General features: G+C 40.4%; 1 protein-coding gene across 1 annotated transcript in view; it reads right to left on the bottom strand.

Moving 5' to 3' along the window:
* Nucleotides 1-19,698, bottom strand: part of CHCHD3 (coiled-coil-helix-coiled-coil-helix domain containing 3) — a 282,681-nt gene extending 262,983 nt beyond the window's left edge. Inside the window, exons 1-2 of the mRNA XM_024737982.1 lie at nt 19,446-19,698; nt 10,182-10,269 (exon numbers count right to left, since the gene is read on the bottom strand). Of these exons, the coding sequence (XP_024593750.1) occupies nt 10,182-10,269; nt 19,446-19,526 (169 nt within the window). The 5' untranslated portion in view covers nt 19,527-19,698. The remainder of the gene's footprint in view (nt 1-10,181; nt 10,270-19,445) is intronic.
* Between the last annotated feature and the right edge of the window lie 996 nt (nt 19,699-20,694).

Here is a 20,694-nt window from a genome sequence, read left to right as displayed (position 1 = left end):
AATGCAAGATGTTAATGAAAAGGTAAGTTTATAACTGCACAAGGTATCCCTTTATGTCAGCCTAAAAAAAAAAAAAACATTCCCTGATATAAAAGCAAACCACCTACATCAGCATCCACACGGTAGGAGCTCCCAAGAATTGCTACCACCAGTGCCTGTGTCCCCAGAGTGAACCGCAGTCACCCCCAGCCCCCACCTCTCCAGGACACCCTCCAAGACCAGCAGACCCAACCAACTCCATGAAGATGAGCTAAAAGACCTTAATGAAGACAGCAGCCATCATTTAAAACATTAATTATCATTTTTTTGGTGTTTTTCTCCCCAGATCAATCATAAGCTCCAGGAGAAACTGTGCCTGTCTTGATCAGCACTGCATATCCTCAGCAGTAGTAGAGGGTTAAGCGCATATTAAATGCTTATATTAAGAAATAATACAAACAGCAACAGTCAGCGCTACCCACCACCAGTCCCTCCCATCAGGAAACTTGCAAAAGCCTCTTAGACAGCCTCATCCACCAGAGGGCAGCCATCAGAAGCAAGAAGAACTACAATCCTGCAGCCTGTGGAACAAAAACCACATTCATACAAAGATAGACAAGATGAAAAGGCAGAGGACTAGGTACCAGATGAAGGAAAAAGATAAAACCCCAGAAAAACAATTAAATGAAGTGGAGATAGGCAATCTTCCAGAAAAAGAATTCAGAATAATGATAGTGAAGATGATCCAGGACCTCAGAAAAAGAATGGAGGCAAAGGTCGAGAAGATGTAAGAAATGTTGAACAAAGATCTAGAAGATTTAAAGAACAAACAAACAGATGAACAATACAATAAGTGAAATGAAAAATACACTAGAAGGAATCAATAGCAGAATAAATGAGGCAGAACAACAGATACGTGACCTGAAAGACAGAATGGTGGAATTCACTGCTGTGGAGCAGAATAAAGGAAAAAGAAGGAAAAGAAATGAAGACAGCCTAAGAGACCTCTGGGACAACATTAAACGCAACAACATTCGCATTATAGGGTTCCCAGAAGGAGAAAAGAGAGAGAAAGGACCAGAGAAAATATTTGAAGAGATTATACTTGAAAACTTCCCTAACGTGGGAAAGGAAATAGCCACACAAGTCCAGGAAGCACAGGGATTCCCATACAGGATAAACCCAAGGAGAAATACACTGAGACATATGGTCAAACTGGCAAAATTTAAAGACAAAGAAAAATTATTGAAAGCAGCAAGAGAAAAACGACAAATAACATACAAGGGAACTTCCATAAGGTTAACGGCTGATTGCTCAGCAGCAACTCTACAAGCCGGAAGGGAGCGGCATGATATATTTAAAGAGATGAAAAGGAAGAACCTACAACTAAGATTACTCTACCAAGCAAGAATCTCATTCAGATTCAATGCAGAAATCAAAAGCTTTACAGACATGCAAAAGCTAAGAGAATTCAGCACCACCAAACCAGCTCTACATAAAGGAACTTCTCTAAGTGGGAAACACAAGAGATGAAAAGGACCTACAAAAACAAACCCAAAACAATTAAGAAAATGGTCACAGGAACATACATATCAGTAATTACCTTGAACGTGAATGGATTAAATGCTCCAACCAAAAGACACAGGCTTGCTGAATGGATACAAAAACAGGACCCATATATATGCTTTCTACAAGAAACCCGTTCCAGACCCAGGGACACATACAGACTGAAAGTGAGGGGATGGAAAAAGATATTCCATGCAAATGGAAATCAAAAGAAAGCTGGAGTAGCAATACTCATATCACATAAAATAGACTTTAAAATAAAGAATGTTACAAGAGACAAGGAAGGACACTACATAATGATCAAGGGATCAATCCAAGAAGAAGATATAACAATTATAAATATATATGCACCCAACATAGGAGCACCTCAATACATAAGGCAACTGCTAACAGCTATAAAAGAGGAAATCGACAGTAACACAATAGTAGTGGGGGACTTCCACACCTCACTTCCACCAAGGGACAGATCATCCAAAATGAAAATAAATAAGGAAACAGAAGTTTTAAATGACACAATAGACCACATAGATTTAACTGATTCTTCCCTGGTGGCTCAGTGGTTGAGGGTCCGCCTGCCGACGCAGGGGATGCAGGCTTGTGCCCCGGCCCGGGAGGATCCCACATGCTGTGGAGCGGCTGGGCCCGTGAGCCATGGCTGCTGAGCCTGCGCATCCAGAGCCAGTGTTTCTTTGAGAAGATAAACAAAATTGATAAACCATTAGCCAGACTCATCAAGAAAAACAGGCAGAGGTCTCAAATCAATAAAATCAGAAATGAAGAAGGAGAAGTTACAGTAGACTCCGCAGAAATACAAAGCATCCTAAGAGACTACTACAAGCAACTCTATGCCAATAAAATGGACAACCTGGAAGAAATGGACAAATTCTTAGAAAGCTATAACCTTCCAAGACTGAACCATGAAGAAATAGAAAATATGAACAGACCAATCACAAGTAATGAAACTGAAACTGTGATTAAAAATCTTCCAACAAACAAAAGCCCAGGACCAGATGGCTTCACAGGTGAATTCTATCAAACATTTAGAGAAGAGCTAACACCTATCCTTCTCAAACTCTTCCAAAAAACTGCAGAGGGAGGAACACTCCCAAACTCATTCTACGAGGCCACCATCACCCTGGTACCAAAACCAGACAAAGATACTACAAAAGAGGAAAATTACAGCCCAGTATCACCAATGAACATAGACGCAAAAATCCTCCACAAAACACTAGCAAACAGAATCCAACAGCACATTAAAAGGATCATACACCATAATAAAGGGGGGTTTATCCCAGGAATGCAAGGATTCTTCAATATATGCAAATCAATTAATATGACACAAAATATTAACGAACTGAAGGATAAAAACCATATGATAATCTCAATAGATGCAGAAAAAGCTTTTGACAAAATTCAACACCAATTTATGGTAAAAACCCTCCAGTAGTAGGCATGAAGAGAACTTACCTCAACATAATAAAGGCTATATATGACAAACCCACAGCCCACATCGTTTTCAATGGTGAAAAACTGAAATCATTTCCACTAAGATCAGGAACAAGACAGGATTGCCCACTCTCAACACTGTTATTCAACATAGTTTTGGAAGTTTTAGCCACAGCAATCAGAGAAGAAAAAGAAAAGGAATCAAAATCAGAAAGGTAAAACTGTCACTACATACAGATGACATAATACTATACATAGAGAATCCTAAAGATGCTACCAGAAAACTACTAGAGCTAATCAATGAATTTCGTAAAGCTGCAGGATACAAAATTAATGCACAGAAATCTCTTGCATTCCTACACACCAATGATCAAAAATCTGAAAGAGAAATTAAGGAAACACCCCCATTTACCACTGTAACAAAGAGAATAAAATACCCAGGAATAAACCTACCTAGGGAGACAAAAGACCTGTATGCAGAAAACTATAAGACACTGATGAAAGAAATTAAAGATGATACCAACAGATGGAGAGATATACCATGTTCTTGGATTGGCAGAATCAATACTGTGAAAATGGCTATACTACCCAAAGCAATCTACAGATTCAATGCAATCCCTATCAAATTACCAATGGCATTTTTTATGGAACTAGAACAAAAAATCTTAAAATTTGTATGGAGACACAAAAGACCCCGAATAGCCAAAGCAATCTTGAGGGAAAAAGACAGAGCTGCAGGAATGAGACTCCCTGACTTCAGACTATACTACAAAGCTACAGTAATCAAGACAATATGGTACTGACACAAAAACAGAATCATAGATCAATGGAACAGGACAGAAAGCTCAGAGATAAACCCACGCACCTATGGTCAACTAATCTATGATATGTGGTACATATATACAATGGAATATTACTCAGCCATAAAAAGGAACAGAGTTGGGTCATTTGTTGAGACGTGTATGGATCTAGAGACTGTCATACAGAGTGAAGTAAGTCAGAAAGAGAAAAACAAATATCGTATATTAGCGCATATATGTGGAATCTAGAAAAATGGTTCAGATGAACCAGTTTGCAGGGCAGAAATTGAAACACAGATGTAGAGAACAAACGTATGGACACCAAGGGGTGAAAGCCGTGGGAAGATGGGGGTGGTGGTGTGATGAACTGGGTGACTGGGATGGACATGTATACACTGATGTGTATAAAACTGATGACTAATAAGAACCTGCAGTATAAAAAAAACAAACAAACAAATAAGAAAAACAACTAATACTAAACTTTCTTTGGGTTATTTATATGGAAATATGTTGATATAAATGTTTCAGACATTACATGAAATTTCTAAAAATCTTATAAGTTGGTATAAGTGGTATAATATTATAAGTCATAATTCTAGTTATTTCTTTAAAATGTATATCTCAGAAATAACTAAATTTCCTTGTCAATTGCATTATTATGAACTTTCATCAAATCTTTAACTGTGGTCATTTTTAAGTCTTTCATCATTTACAGACAGTTCTGGGTGCACTCTGATGCTTTCGCAAAAATGTTCCTATAAAAGGGTTTCATCTTCAAGGAATTCATGGAAAAGACTCTGACAAGTACAGGTTTCTGGTAACTGACTATACTGCTGAACTGAATAAATAAGCATTTTCAGAACTCTAATGGAAAACTGATAAACTCATAAAAGTGCTAACAAAAGATCAAGATGAAAAAAAATTAATTACATGGGACTGAGTGAACTGATGAGGATGATTATAATTTTTGTGACTTTCTGTTTGAATAAAAAAAAAAATCCCACAAGGACTCAGAGGCAAAAAATATACAAATCAATTTTCACTGCAAAGTAAAGGAGCTGTTACAGTGGAGGATTACTGGACTGAATGTCAATATTATGACACAGTGTGAGTGTGTTTCATGTTTGGTAATTGCAATCGTTGTTTTTGTGTGGTCATCCATTTACAATGCTTGGTGTCAGTTTATTTACCTCTAGTAAAAATAAAAATATATTTTTTAAAAAAGCAAACCAATGTAGTTGAGATAGCACATAACATATCAAAGAATTTGAGGCAGCAAGGATATAATTAAGTTCTTTAGAGCGCATTCATTTATTAAAGTGGCATTACAATATGCTGTGTGTCACACAGTATATTATTTTGCCTAAACAGCTTTACATGCAAATACTTACTGCAGTGAGTCACTGATCTGGTTCAAGGTTGGGCAAAAAATAGTTTCAGTAAAGTCTTTAAAGGAAATCACTTTCTTACAGCATAAATTATGTTCTCGAAACTATATACATGACAAAACTTAGTTCTTATTCTCAGAAATCCTAGTGCTCTCAGTCCATCAACTCTGCCCTGTATTCACACATATGAATAGCCTAGGGGGCTGGTATGAATTAGAGTCCTGCAAGGAAGAAAGCATTTTAACAAATATTAAAAATTCAACTCACATTTAATATATCATTTACCTGACACTGAAAAATGTAGAAAAGGCTGGTGACATTTTTATCCATATTATTTTTGTAGACTTGAAAAATTATTTCATAACACATCTAAATTATAAATCTTAAGCAATCTATTATTGGGGCTTCCCTGGTGGCGCAGTGGTTGAGAGTCCGCCTGCCGATGCAGGGGACACGGGTTTGTGCCCCGGTGCCGCGGAGCGGCTGGGCCCGTGGGCCATGGCCGCTGAGCCTGCGCGTCCGGAGACAGTGCTCCGCAACGGGAGAGGTCACAACAGTGAGAGGCCCGCGTACCGAAAAAAAAAAAAAAAAGAAATCTATTATTGGATACTAACTAAAACCCCAAACGCAGAAGAGAACATTAACTTTGAGGCTGTGTACTTTTAGAAACATATTCTTTAAATTTTAAGAAGAATAAATCTGTTAATTTGCACAATCATTGTCTAACTGCATTCTGAACCTAAAGGCAAGATCGTTTCAAAATAGTATGTAGAATATTCTTTTCTTACGTTGGGCTGGAATGGGTAACGGAAATATTCTCAAAGAGCCTGAGCTATTAGCCTTGTTGAGCTTTTTTCACATCAAAGTGCAGACAGAAAAAGCAAGTATTTGTATGGCATATGAGGGTACACAGGTGTTCACCAGCTACCCTGAATCTAAGAAATCAATTCCTCCAATACACTCATAACACACAGGTTAGGAAGCTGTGCTGAAGACTGAGGTGAAGACAGTAGTCCTCAGGGAAATATTTCCTGGCATCCATTTACCCACAATCCTGGGGGAGCTGGGATGTGGTAAAGGCAGGAAGCTAGATTCACAAACACACAGAGCTGTCTAGCTCCACAACCTCAGTCACCACATCATTAAAATCACCTGATGAAGCTCACAAGGCCAAGCACTGATAAAATCTAGACTAAAGCTGTGCAAGAGAACTTTCTGCAATGATGAAAATGTCCTATACTGCACTGTCCAATATGGCAGCCACTAGCCACAGGTGGTTACTGAGCATTGAAGGGTGACTAGTGTGACACAAGAGACAAAATTTTTATTTTATTTCATTTTAATTAATTTTAATTTAAATATTAATAGCCACATGTGACTAATGGCTACCATTTAGAGAGTGTACTTCTAGCCTGACCAACAAAACACAAGGTGGCATTCAAAGAGTTTTCAGTGCCCAGGCTGGTCATAGACCAAAGAGTTCATCAGTCATGTCAAATCGAGAAATGGGAAGGGATGGATCCCTCAGCATAGGCAGAACTTATCTCAACGTCAGTGTCACACTCTGCAGGCCACACCATGAGCATTTATAGAAAGCCTCTCCACCCACACCCACTCTTTCAAAGTATCCTTTTAAGAAACCAACCCAAGAAGAAAAACACTTCTTCTCCTTCAACTCACTGTTGTACAAGAGGAAATACGGGAGAAAGCTAGAAGAACCAACAATCACTTACAGAAAGGTGCTTTCCTAAACTCAAGCAGAACATCACTAAAAAGCAGCTCCTTCCCTACAACTAGTTTCTGTCACATCCTCTCTACAAATGAAGCAAGATGTCATTCAAATGATAATAAAACAGAGTGGTTTACTGCATTTGCTCTGGAGTCAAACAGACTTGAATTCAAGTATCACATCCACTGCTCACCAGCTGTGTGACTTTGGGCAAGATAATTAATCACTTCAAGTCTCAATTTTCTTCCATGTAAAATGGCTTAATACAGTACCTTCTTCACAGGATTATACAGATTACACAAACTAGACATAAAGGATTTAACAGAGTACCTGGCACGTAATAAACGTTACTTAAATGTTATTTATTACTATTCCATCATTAGTTCACCATCACCATCCTATCTCCTTAACATAGTAGGTAGAAAAGAAATCTACCTAGGGACTTCCCTGGTGGTCCAGTGGTAAGGAATCCGCCTTCCAACGCAGGTGATGCGGGTTCAATCCCTGGTCGAACCCATTAAGATCCCACATGTCGCGGGGGAACTAAGCCCACAAGCCACAACTACTGAGCCTGCATGCCTCAACTAGAGAGGCTGCATGCCACAAACTACAGAGCCCACGCACTCTGGAGCCAGCGTGCCACAACTACAGAGAAGCCCGTGCACCACAACGAAAGATCCCGCATGCCTCAATGAAGAGCCCGCATGCTGCAACTAAGACCCGACACAGCAAGAATACAATAAATAATTTTTTTAAAAAAAAGGAAAAGAAGAAATCTACCTAGAACAAAGCATATTTTAGATCAAATTCCAATTTTTAAAATATCCATATGTCAAAAGATAATGTTGGAAAAGCAAAAAGGGACAAGTCATGGTGTACCTCAGAAGCCAAGAAAAGCAATTCAAATTATATTCTAAGTACCATGGAGATCTACCACTAGGATATGATATGAGCTGACGTATTTTTTTAAAGATTGCTGAGGCCTCTGGGTGCTTGGCAGAGCATAGAGGGAGGACAAGAGTGGAAGTAGGGAGCCAGTTAAGAGGCTTCAGCAAAAGACAAGGTAAGAGATGGTGGTTACCTCGACTGGAGCTGCAGCAGTAAAGATAGACAAGCAAAGAACATATCCAAACATATTCTGGAGATGGAGCTGACAAGACTAGCTAATGGTCTAATATGAGAATTAAGAAAGGGACTTGCCTGGCGGTGCAGTGGTTAAGAATCCACCTGCCAATGCAGGGGACACGGGTTTGAGCCCTGGCCTGGGAAGATCCCACGTGCCGCAAGCAACTAAGCCCACGTGCCACAACTACTGAGCCTGTGCTCTACAGCTGTAAGCCACAACTACTGAGCCGACAAGCCACAACTACTGAAGCGCACGCCTAGAGCCCCTGCTCCGCGACAAGAGAAGCCACCACAATGAGAAGCCCATGCACCACAATGAAGAGTAGCCCCCTCTCGCCACAACTAGAGAAAGCCCACACACAGCAACGAAGACCCAACACAGCCAAAAATAAAAAATAAATAAAATTTTTAAAAGATCTGTAATCCCGATTATAATAAAATAATTTTTTTTTAAAAATTAAGAAAAAAAGAGGAAACAAGGATGAATCCCAGTGCCATTTACTGGGAAAGATAAAGAGGAGAAGCAACTCTGAAGAAGAATAAAAAGCTTTGTCTTGGATCTGCTAAGTTGAAGAATTTTAAGTGGAGATGTGAAGTAGACAATTGTCGGAGTCAAGTTTCAAGGAGAGGTCAGGGCTAGAGATACAATTTTGGGAGTCACGGGCATCTACACAATGACTCAAAAGGCATACAATTTGATGACATTAGTGGAAATCAGCAAAGAAGACTAGACTAAGGATGCAAGTAAGGTATAAGGAAAACCAAGAGTGTGGCCCAGAAGCCAAAAAAAGGGTTTCCAGCAGAGGGGGTGGTCACCTTCTATCTAACCTTAATGAACGATGAACACTTCTTAATGCTAAATAAAAAGTTTGCAAAGGACAAGAACTATTTCTTATTCATCTTGGCACCTTCTGCTCTACACACATCAGAAGTTCAACTCATGGTTACTGACTTAATGATTAGTAAGAGGGTCACAAATGCCCCCAAGTGAATGGCATTTGGGCAACATCTCATCTTTCTCAAGGTATTTCAGTCTATAACCAGATTTACCACACAATACCCCTTTCTAATAAATAATGAAAATTCTCGTTTAGTCCAAGTTTAATCATCTCAACTATTTTCTCATTGCCATTTCACCAAAAAACAGCATGTCCATCCATCAAATTTAGCAGCAATAAGAACAGTGCCAGACACATAGCAGGTGCTCAATAAATATTAGTTGGATGAATAAATGGACAGGGTAAGAGAGAGAAAAGAAAGAGAGAAAGAGAAAAGAAAGAGAGAAAAGAAAGAAAAAGAAACAGTCTCTTATCCTACAGGATAAGAGAGGTAAAATGAGACAATAATTCTCTATGGATTTCATTTAACATCATATTTTCCTCAATAATTAAGACTATGAAGGAATAAACTTAAGAAACTTAAAGAAATCTATTAAGATAGTAAAATCATCAGAGATTTTCATCTGGAAGCAATAAATCAGTATTTTCTAAGTTCAATTTTTTTTTAATAAATATTTACTCCCAAACCTCTCATATCCCTATAAGTAATTCATTTTACACAAAAAGATATGAAATAACCTTCCAAAGCCTAACAGAGGATTCAGGAGCTGGAAGAGAAAAAACATTCCCAAAGACTGTTTGAAAGTAGATTCATTCCACTTTTAGTTCAAAGAATTTTAAAAGAAACCCTGGTACTAACCAATATAGTCGGCCTTCCATACCTGCAGGTTCCGCATCCACAGATTCCACCAACCACAGGTTGAAAATATTCAGGGAAAAAAAAAAAAATTCCAGAAAATCCCAAAAAGCAAAACTTGAATTTGCCATGCAGGCAATTATTTACTTGGCATTTACAGTGTATTAGGTATCATAAATAATCTAGAGATGATTTAAAGTATATGGGAGGATGTGCATAGGTTATAAGCAAGTACTACCCATTTTACATAAAGGACTTGCACATCCATGGATTTTGGTATCCAAGAGGGTCCTGGAACCAATACCCATGGATACCAAAGGAAGACTATTCCCCCATAAAAAGTCGAACATCCAAAAAACAAAAGACAGAAGTGCAGAAGAGCTTGACTATTGAGTGAACTTTACCACTTATAATTTTTCTGCTAAGAACTCAGAAATTAAAATTCTGAAATACCTGAGGCACCGTAAGCTCCAGAATACCGCTGAGACTTCGGACCAGATGGAGAGGTTTCCTTCATACGATCAATCACATTTTCCGAAAGCTGAAAAAGCAACGTCAAAATAAAATCAATTATTAAAGAACAAGAAAGAAAACAGTACAGTAGCATCCAAGTAATTCAGCCATCCATACCAGTATGCATAACAAATGCCCCGAAGAAATTAGACTAAATCTAATAGCTGTAACACTAAAAGCAAGTAAGAACAATTTTAAGATTTCAAGATGCACCCCATAGCACTACTTCATTTCTTCTAATGCACTGCTAATTGCTCATTATAAATAACTCTTTTCCTCATTTTATACTGTGCACTAAATTGTAATCTCTGAGAAAATGTAAGCCATCAGAACTCCTTCGACTTTCCTCCCCTGTCCTACAAATTAAGCTTGCAGCAGGCCTTAGCTCCTTCTTTCCCTCCAGCCCCAAATGAAATGGTGTCCCTCCCTCCCTCCCTCCCTCCCGTTCAAGGCTAACCACAAACAATCCCTCTTTCAACAGATTTCATTATGCACCAACTGTGTGCCAGCCAACTATGGGTGGCAGAAGTCATCAAGGTGCTTAAAGTCAAGAAGAAACAGACAATCATCATGCATTTAAATATAATGTGAAGGATGTTACTTAATGCAGTTGGCCTGTAATGGAAGGGCTGACAGCACAATGGGCAGATGGGCAGGGCATCTAGACAGGCTGTGGGAGTGAGGCTGAGCCGGGGGCTGAGAAGGATGAAGAGTACTTAGAAAGAGAAGGAGTAGGATAAGAGTACTCTAAGAAGAGAGTACTGCATGAAGCTATAGTTAAGCAGCAGGGCTTATCAGCATAGCAAGGGGAAACATCAAGCAGGCAGTTGGCAACAGGGCAGGGGCTCTGAGGAACTCAGGCTAGGAGATTTGAGAGTCATCAGCCCACAACACCCCCCACCCCGCAACTTACCAGATCATCCTTTTCTATTTTCTTCACAGCACTTACCACTATCTGATTCTTTCTTGTTTATTGCCTGCCTTTCTCACTAGAAAGAAAGCTCCAGGAAAGCATGGATTTGGCTGTCCTGTCTAGTATTATATCCCCAGAGCCTCAATAAGCCTGGTTAAATGAGTGAATGGTTAAATAAATGAAACTATATGAATGAATAAAAGAATGGCTGAAGCAGGAAGCTGAGGAGGGGGCTTAGTGAAAGGGAAGGTGAAGAGGGAAATAAGATTCTAGATTTTGAAGACTCTTAGTAAATCCTTCAAGTTAGGGAGTTGAACTAGATCCTGAGGACGGCTGGGCACTACTGAAGGATTTTAAGCAGGGTAATGACACAATCAGACTTGCATTTTAGAAAGATCACTCTAGCTACAGTATGGAGGACAGACTGGAGGGGGACAAGAAAAGAAGAGGACCCCTGAAGGACGCTAAAGGACCAATTAAGAAGCTATTAAGCATATGTCCACACAAAGATTTGCCTGGGAATGTGCAGAGCAGCATTACTCATAATAGCAAACAAATACCCATATTCCAGTGAATGGATAAACAAAACATATATCCATACAATGGACTACAATTCATCAATGAAAAGAACTGAAGTTCTGATAGATGCTTCTATATGGATAGACCCAAAAAACAACTAAGTAAAGGAAGCCAGACACAGAAGGCCACATATTGTATAATTCTATTTACATGAAATGCCCAGAAAAGGTAACTCTATACAGACAGAAAATAGATAAGTGGTTGCCTAAGGCTAGGATAAGAATGGAGATTAACTAGAAATGGACATGAAGATTTTATTGGGATGATGAAAATGTTCTAGAACTGGACTGTGGTGATGGTTGCACAATTTTGCAAATTTATTAGAAAGCGTTGTACACAGAAAACAGGTGAATTTTATATGTAAATTACACCACAATAAAGTTGTTCTTAGAAAATAAAAAACACGTTCCAGGGAGAACACATTCAAAAGATATTTAGGATTCAAAATGGCTAACCTTCACTGAGTGCTTATTATGTGCCAGGCACTTACACTAAACTAAACACTTGACCCACTTAACCCTTCACAATCCTGAGATACTTTTATTACCTCCATTGTATAGGTGAGGAAACTGAAGCAAAGCCAGATTAAATAATTTGCACTGGACCTTACGAGTTGTCAGCAATGCAGCCAGAATTCAAACCCAGGAAGTCTGAGTGTCAAGGTCACAGTCAGCTGTCCCCTTCACTGCCAGATTCATTGTCTGACTAGATGAGGGCGAAGCAGAAATCATCAAGAAGGTTTCCAGGTCAAGTAATGGGGTGATCCCCCTCCCACATCCTTAAGAACCTTCTTCCAGTTTCCACTTCCTTAACACACCACTATCTGGCTTGTAACCCAATACAGCAGAGAAAGTGTTCCAGTAAAAGTCACCACTGATCAAATAAATAACCTTCTATATTTATGTTTATATAAATAAATCTTTTTTATTTATACTTATAAAGCACCTAATTTATATGACTTCCTTTTGCTCACTCCCCTCTTCCGAAAACCCCTCCCCTGCTTTTCCAACATCCCTTCCTGCTTGTCCTAGGACTCTGGCTGAGTCTTCTCTCTTCTGCAGGCTTCCCCTCCCCTTGAATGCTAGAGGTCCCCACATTTTGTTCCTTGCCTTGATTTTCTTCTCACTCTACATGCTCTTGCTGGTACTCTCATTCACTCCCTTGATTTTTTTAACTGCTGTTGATTAATGAATGAATTCTAAACCATTATCTCCAGCCCAAGAGCTGTATTCCGAAAGCCAGACCTAAACACTTAATTGCCTAATGGACACCTCCCCTGGGACAGACCACAAGCGCCTCAAACCCAACACGTCGCAAGCTGGATTCACGTTTGCCAAAACTCCCTTCTTCCTCTTGCTTTCCTTATCTCATTAATGACACCACCTCCATCCAGCTTCTAAATCAAAACATAGGACTTCTTGACTCTTCTCTCTCTTATTCTCTTAGCCATGACTTCCTCAACTCCTCAAAGTTTAACGAATTCATCATCTCTCCTCGCATCCCATTTCCCCTGCCCTAATTCATGGCACCATCAATATTCCTCCTAAAATGCAAATCTGATTATGGTAATTCCCGTTTCAAATCCTTCAATAGCTACCTCTGTTGACAAGAAAGTCCTGATTCTTCTGTGTGGCGTTCAAGACTTCCTCTTCATTTGGTTATGGCCTAACTCTCCAACCTCAGCTTCCATAGCTTTTCCCCCAAGACCTCATACCCTGTTCGCCACCCACACTGGCTACTTGTTGCCATCTCTTTGCCTTTATACATGGCTACATTGCCTTCTCCCTGGGCCCCTTGGGAGAGAACTGCCTTTCAAAATTCAGTTCAAACACTAAAGCCATTTCATTCCAATTCTGCTTACCCAACGCTACCCTTCTTGTGCCCCACAGGTACCTTGCACAAATTTCCAGTGCAGTGCTCCAGTGACAGAACAAGCAACTGCCTTTCTGCAAAACTGTGAGCTCCTGTATTAGCCATTCAACAAGGTTTACTAGGCCAAGCACTAATTGAGGCCCTTGTGAGACATCAGTGAACAAAACAGTTTGTACCTGAACTGTTACTTATATCTCATGACCCAAACCAGAATGGAGGTGAGACAGTAAAGGGAAAGTCCACAGCTCAAAAGTTGTAACCTTTTAAGGAAAAACCATGACTCCTTTCTTGGAAGAGAAGTGGAAGTTAGGAAGGAGAGTGCCAAGGCACTTTGCTTTTCTAACAACTGACAGCCACTGAGACTGTTGCTGCAACTCATCTACAAAGCTGAGCTACATCTTAGGAAGAACCCCTCAAGACTGACTCCAATCCTCTCAATTCACAAGTGAGAAAAAAGAGGTCCTGAGTAACATCCAGCTACTGGCAGCATCAGGACAGCAACCAGTAACCCCCATTCTCTAGTCCAGTGCCTTCTCCACTATTAAATAATACACTCCTTAATCACACACAATAAAGTAAAAATGTATCACTTCCTCTTAAAGAAATAAAATGAGCCTTATTAAGTTTTAGAATCTTAAAACTATTTTAACTGATATATAATTTATATAAAGTTTACTCAATATATAAGGTAATATACTGCATAATATACATTTAATGTACCATATTAACATAGCATGCTGTAATGTAAATATGTATATTTTATATTACATGATATATACTATGTATTATATCATATAATACATATGTTATATATGTAATATAATTTACGTGTTTAAAGCTAATATATATAAAGCTAATTTGACATATATAATTTCATATGTTACAAGAAGCTGGCCCAGAATAGAGGAAGAAGCACTGGTCACCTACTAGCTATATAACCCTCAGTGGGCCTCACTTTCCTCATCTGAAAACAGTGAAAATAACACCTACCACTGGAGTTACAGCAGAAGGATTCCAAGATGCACTGCAGACTACAACATGCTACACAAATACCTGGCAGAGTTATTACTAACACAACTCCAGCCATTAGGACTTCAACAGGTCATTCATCTCAGTTCACGTTCATCAGCTCTGCCCAAGTTTGTAATGAGCTCCTTCTCTATGTGGTGTATGAAGACAAGGCCTACAGCTATTGCCAGAAGCAGCTGCATTAAGTCCTGGTCGGAGTATATACGGTGCCCGTTTATCCCTCCCTACGCTCTTTGCATAGTAAAAGTACAAGTCTCTTTCAATATAAACATTAATTATTTCTTATTTCATTGTTAACTTTTTATTTGTCTGGCTTATCTGATGCTTCAAAACTTGTACTTAATGTCAATCAATTCAAAACATTTCCCAATAAGGTCTTTAGTTATACCTCAGTAAATTGATACACATGTCGTCCAAGGGAACACAACTCATTTTTTAAGTTGATAAACACGTTGCAGAGTTGCCTTGAGAGTCAACCTCTCTTTTTTGTCCTTAGAAATCGTTCATACATGTATCCTCAGGCCCTCCCAAAGGAGCACCCATGGAAGCCTGCAGTTGCATCTCTGCCTACTCAAGCAATCTACCCTCTCCCCAGTCCAGTCACAACTATGCTGACAGAAGGCAATAGCTGGGCTATACTTTGTATCTCAAGCTGATACTCACTGAACTGACCTCCCAGCTGCAGTAATAAGTTCAGGCCTGCACTCTCACCTGATCTCCTCTGTGAACTGGGGGACTCTACTCGCTTGTGAAGCAGCTGACAAGATTTAGGGATGCTGGCCTGGGTTATACACACAATATGCAGCTGGAGAACAACTCTTCTTGGTGATGCAACCTGACCCCAAAAGGGGTCAAAGGTAAAACATAAGCTTCTGCAAGAGCCGGACAAGCAGCCTCTGTATCAGCAGCAACTTCTTTAGGAAACATCTTTCCTTAAACAGGGTACGTCTTTCAGAAAATCTTTTTTCCTATTTAAAGATCTATACCTACTATACCTGGTTTCCAGACATCTCTGGAATCTCCACCAAGGCAAATACCAAGTGCAATTTACAAAAATTATTTGTAGCAAAGAAACACACACATTGATGCTAGAATTATGCCCTGGGGTCCATGGATTCAGGAGTCTATGGATTAATTCCTCAATGGTATGCAAAATTTTCTGCTTATTGCATTATTCTGGGTAGAGTCCGTAGCCTACAGATTTACAATAGTCTGTGAACTAAAAGTTAAGAACCACTGTTCTAATATAAGGGAGAACGAAAAGAAGAGGGCCTGCCAGCAGAGCTGAATTCAGTTCACTGACTTTGATTATCCACCCTATTCTCTACTGCTCCTGAAGACAAATTTAAGTAAATGGGACTTGCCAATTTTCAGTCTGTACTACACCCCATACGAACACGTGCCCCAGAGAAGAGGAAAAGGTTGTGTCATCTTCTATAGTCTTCCCAACCACCTTGGTTGGTCTTATCTAAAATCAGCACAAGTACACCACTCAACAACCCAGAATCTAGTATTTTCTCAGAAACTAGAGACTGCGTGAGATGGACAATAAAGTATTTTTACTTCCAAGGAACAGAGTAAAAGGAGGAAGAGAACTCCTTTTTAAGTTGCCCCTCTCCAACAGGCTGAGATAGGAACCACATTAGACAAGAAACAAATCAGACCTTCACCTCCATAATAGGTTTTCTTCAACTTCTTCCAGGTGTTTCTTAGCAAACTGATTAAAGGACTCAGACCCACTTTTCTCACTTGGTCCTCTTTCCATGTAACACAGGTCATTTTCTTTTCACCTACCATTTCAACACAAAGGCTTCAAAAACTGCCACTATTATTTGGAAGACATTACTCCCAAATACTTACTTAAGGGGGACTATTCTATACTATCATATACACATGTATAATTTTTAGCTTATGTCTGTAGATTATCACTTGTGTTCTTTGCATTTGCTATTAGTGGAAAACATGAACTTCTACCGTCTGTATGAAAATCCTAGAAAGCTTATCATGGTAAATATATACGCAAGAGATTCATGGAACCTAAAGTGGAAAGGGACCAGTCAACTACTCCAACAACGTTCCTCAGGACTCCCAACGACTGACTGGATTTGTAGCCTCTGTTAATGGACCCTCTCCAGGATCCTCAGCCAAATCCCACATGAAATAACTTAGGGGCTCTCAATGGCTAATACTTCCCAAAGCACAGGTTGTGCTCCACATCAGTATCCTTGCTACCATAACTGGCTCCTGTGAATTTCAGCTTGCGACTTCATGACCAGTTGAAGAGATTAGTTTATGCCTGGAAAGCATGATAAATATTACTTTGAAAATGATACTTATCGAAGTTGACATTTGCTCTGGAAAAGTTCACTCACAGCTTTGATGTTGCAGATAAACTTGTGAAAGACTGAGTGGAAGGCACACTTCCCAAGCAGGCACAGCAGGTGCTCAGAAACATCCTATTATGCACATGTAATATGAGTAATCAAAATGCTTGGTCTTTCCATCACAATAAATTTATTTTAGACTTGGGAGAGGAGGGCAAGGCAAGCGGGTGGCCTTTCGTCCAACCCATGAGTTCAAAGTTGGAATCAGGTGTAAGAATACAGGTTATTTTATGGAAGGGGGGAGGGGGAGCTGTTGACTGCTGAGGATAAGGGGAAAGAGAAAACCAGGACCCAATAAATAACGTGAAAATAACACCTGGTGAGAAGAAACTTTAAACTTTACATTGTAAGTCCTTTAATTGCTAACTGCTGAGGATCTCAGCAAGAAAAATCTGGGAAAATGTGATCTATTAATAAATGCAGCCTAGTTACTGAAAACCTTATGTTGTTTACTCAATATTACCCCTTGTATATTAAGATAAATGAAGATGAAATTACTACCCTTATCAGTGGAACACAAAATTGGTTTTCCAGCAGTGACTGAGTCTGCTGCATTGTTGGCACACTCTTTTTTTTTTTTAATTAAAGCTTTACTGTTATGAAAAAAGGTAACCACAGGTGATATGGTCACAGTGGTCCAAAAGGAAATGCTCTAAACATAGAAGCAGGAGGCCTGGAAAAGTGGTGTACACAGAAGTAAGGGAAAAGTATAAAAGAAATAGGAGTTATTCTCTTCATGAGAAACTAACAAAAGGGGTCCAAAGAGGGCATATTTGGTAAAGCCAAAAACCACCAGAGAGAAACACATGTAGTGTATTTAGGTGTTACTGTTAAGGTGAACACATTTTCTTTTAATTTTTATTGTAGTTGATTTACCATATTGTGTTAATTTCTGCTGTACAGCAAAGTGAATCAGTTATACATAAACATATATCCACTCTTTTTTTTTTAGATTCTTTTCCCATATAGGCCATTACAGAGTATTGAGTAGAGTTCCCTGTGCTATAAGCAGGTTCTTATTAGTTATCTATTTTATATATAGTAGTGTGTATATGTGGCACACTCTTATTCTTACGAGAGATGGCATAAACGTTAGACAACTGGGCATATCTGGAATGTCTTCCTCAGCCAAGCTGAACTAACCTATCTGCAATTCAACCCTGAAGTGTGGGCTTCATCAGCACTATGCTTCAATCAACTGAGCTGAAAACACCAAGCTCACTCATGACACTGAGACTTCCCCTCAGGAGAAACAGAAGGACTGTTTCAAGCTGAGAAAAATATAAAGATCAGCTTAAAAACATCTAGGGCTTCCCTGGTGGCGCAGTGGTTGAGAGTCTGCCTGCCGATGCAGGGGACACGGGTTCGTGCCCCGGTCCAGGAAGATCCCACATGCCGCAGAGCGGCTACGCCCGTGAGCCATGGCCACTGGGCCTGCGCGTCCGGAGCCTGTGCTCCGCAACGGGAGAGGCCACAACAGTGAGAGGCCCGCGTACCGCAAATAAAAAAAACTTTCTGAGGTCAAATTGCTTTATTTACTAGGATCAGGCATCATACTTCCAAAAATGTGAGGCTCCAAATTCAGGTGCAGCAGAGAGTGTGTTAATGAAATTAGTGCCGGTATGCTGACACCCTAGAGAAAAATCAAGTTTTCAGTTAATGTATCAAGCATATTCAGGGAGCATTTAAAAATTCTCTCCAAAGTCTTGGACAGAACAAAGTGTACTGCTCCTAGTGGTACGAAAACTTGCAATCCTATCTCAAGTCCTATCAGGCTGGCAGACCCTAGTCTTGAAGCCACTGGGCCTAGTCCAAAACTTAGGCACAGCAGGCCACAGAGCAGGGGCCTGGAAAAGACAAGATGTCAAGTGAAAGAAAAGTGAAGGAGGGAGAAGGAGAAGGAGAAGTCACCCGAGGCAGGGCCGAAAAGTGTGTGTGTGTCGGCGGAATGGGTGCTGTCAGTGGGAGGGTACTAAACAACAGAGTAGATAAAGGGTTCCTTAAAAGGCCAGTTCATCCTGAGAGAGGCCTTGTGGGCAGTGCAAAAGCAGGCTTTGGATCCTGAACCCAGGAGAAGACAGACAAGCCCCATTTCACAGATGGGTACAGTGAGGAAGGGGTTTCAAATAAAGTCCCACAACTACTGAGCAATACAGTCTACACTGGACTGTGAGCCCTTGGAGGGTCTAAAGCAACCTGGCATCCGCCAGCCGCCCCAGCACAGCGCTCAGCACTTGGCCCACAGCCAGCAAATATCTCTGAATGGATGTCCCACGTCTTGAAAAACTTCCAACTTCTTTGCAAAGAACTCAGCTTCAGGCCGGACAACACTGGGGGGGCCGGACGGAGGAAACCAGGCTGAGCGGAACCCGGAAAGGCCAGGTCCGAGTCCGAGTACTGGCCCTCCGCCCGCCCACTGTCACTCACCCGGATGCCCTTCACCACGGTAATGTTCTCATTCTCGTCCGCCTCGAAAGTGACCCGGCGGGTGCTGGCCGTCCCGCCCATGGCTTCTGTTTCTGCGCCCGCAGACACCTAGCGCGGACCCACAAGCACCACAGGCCCCACGCGCACAGAAGCGCGTGGACAGGCCCGGACTCTAGCCTTCCACAGGAGCAGCAAGGCCACGACCCCAAGAAGCAAGGAGAAGCCGCCGATCGTGAGCTCCCGCCTCCTCCGGTCACGCGCCACAACAAACGTGCCTCCGATTGGTCGAGGATACGAATGCCCCGCCTCTCTTCGGGAGGGGCGCTAGGATTGGTTGGCGCGGACCCGGATGCTATGGCAACAAGTGGTTCCTGACAAGGTTCCCGGAGCCCACTGGGTGTATTGGGAATTGTAGTCTTGATCTGGTACGATGGGTGCTGGTAGTTTCTCGTCCTTATACCGTGAGCGCCAGAGGAGCATCGCCTTCTGGGAGTTGTGATCTTGACTGCAGAAACGGCATCTAACTGGGCAACTTTCAAGGAAGTTCATTCATCTGACAAAGCACGCTTTGAGGATAGTATTCTAGAAGTTTAGGCCAGCGAGTTAAAAGATGTAATCTCTTTCCTAAAGGAACTCACCGTTTAATGAGGGAGATGCACTCTCCCAATAGAGCCATTCCTAGATTCCTGTAAACAAATCCCCGAGGCAAAACGTAGCCTTTATTTTAGTCTTAGCCAGTAAAAAATACAAAAAAAAAAAAAAACCACCACTGCATTTGGCCTGTGGCTTTATTTCATGAACTATGTACTTTTTCTTTTTTGTAAAGTAAAATTTTAAATATGGTTTTCAAATCTGCATGTGAGAAAACAGAGAAAATTATTTATTAGCACCAAGCATGCAGAGTATTCACTTTTGTGTGTCTCCTTCCACCTCAGTTACATAAGCTAGTTAAACCATAATAAGAACAGGCAGAGAAAAGTGATTGCCAGAGATGGTGTAAATTCGTGGAGGAATTAAAACTACATCAGAAAAAGTTGAGGAGTTTTATTTTGGAAAGTGTCCAGGTTAGTATGTCACCTCTACAAGATACATAAATAATGTTTAAGTTGTCTACATACACATTTAGAAATTATTTTTTGCTAAATATTCTGTGACATGTATAAATTTACCCATATGACCTTAGTCTTACAGAGGCATATGTATTCTCTTTAGAAATAAGGTTAGTGATGGTATTAACTTCAGGTAGTCC

Source organism: Neophocaena asiaeorientalis, unplaced genomic scaffold (genome assembly GCF_003031525.2).
Source record: "Neophocaena asiaeorientalis asiaeorientalis breed wild unplaced genomic scaffold, Neophocaena_asiaeorientalis_V1.1 scaffold364, whole genome shotgun sequence".
In the NCBI taxonomy this organism is placed as follows: Eukaryota; Metazoa; Chordata; class Mammalia; order Artiodactyla; family Phocoenidae; genus Neophocaena; species Neophocaena asiaeorientalis.
Note: the sequence above shows the minus strand (reverse complement) of the source record. Positions and strands in the feature narration are given on the sequence as shown.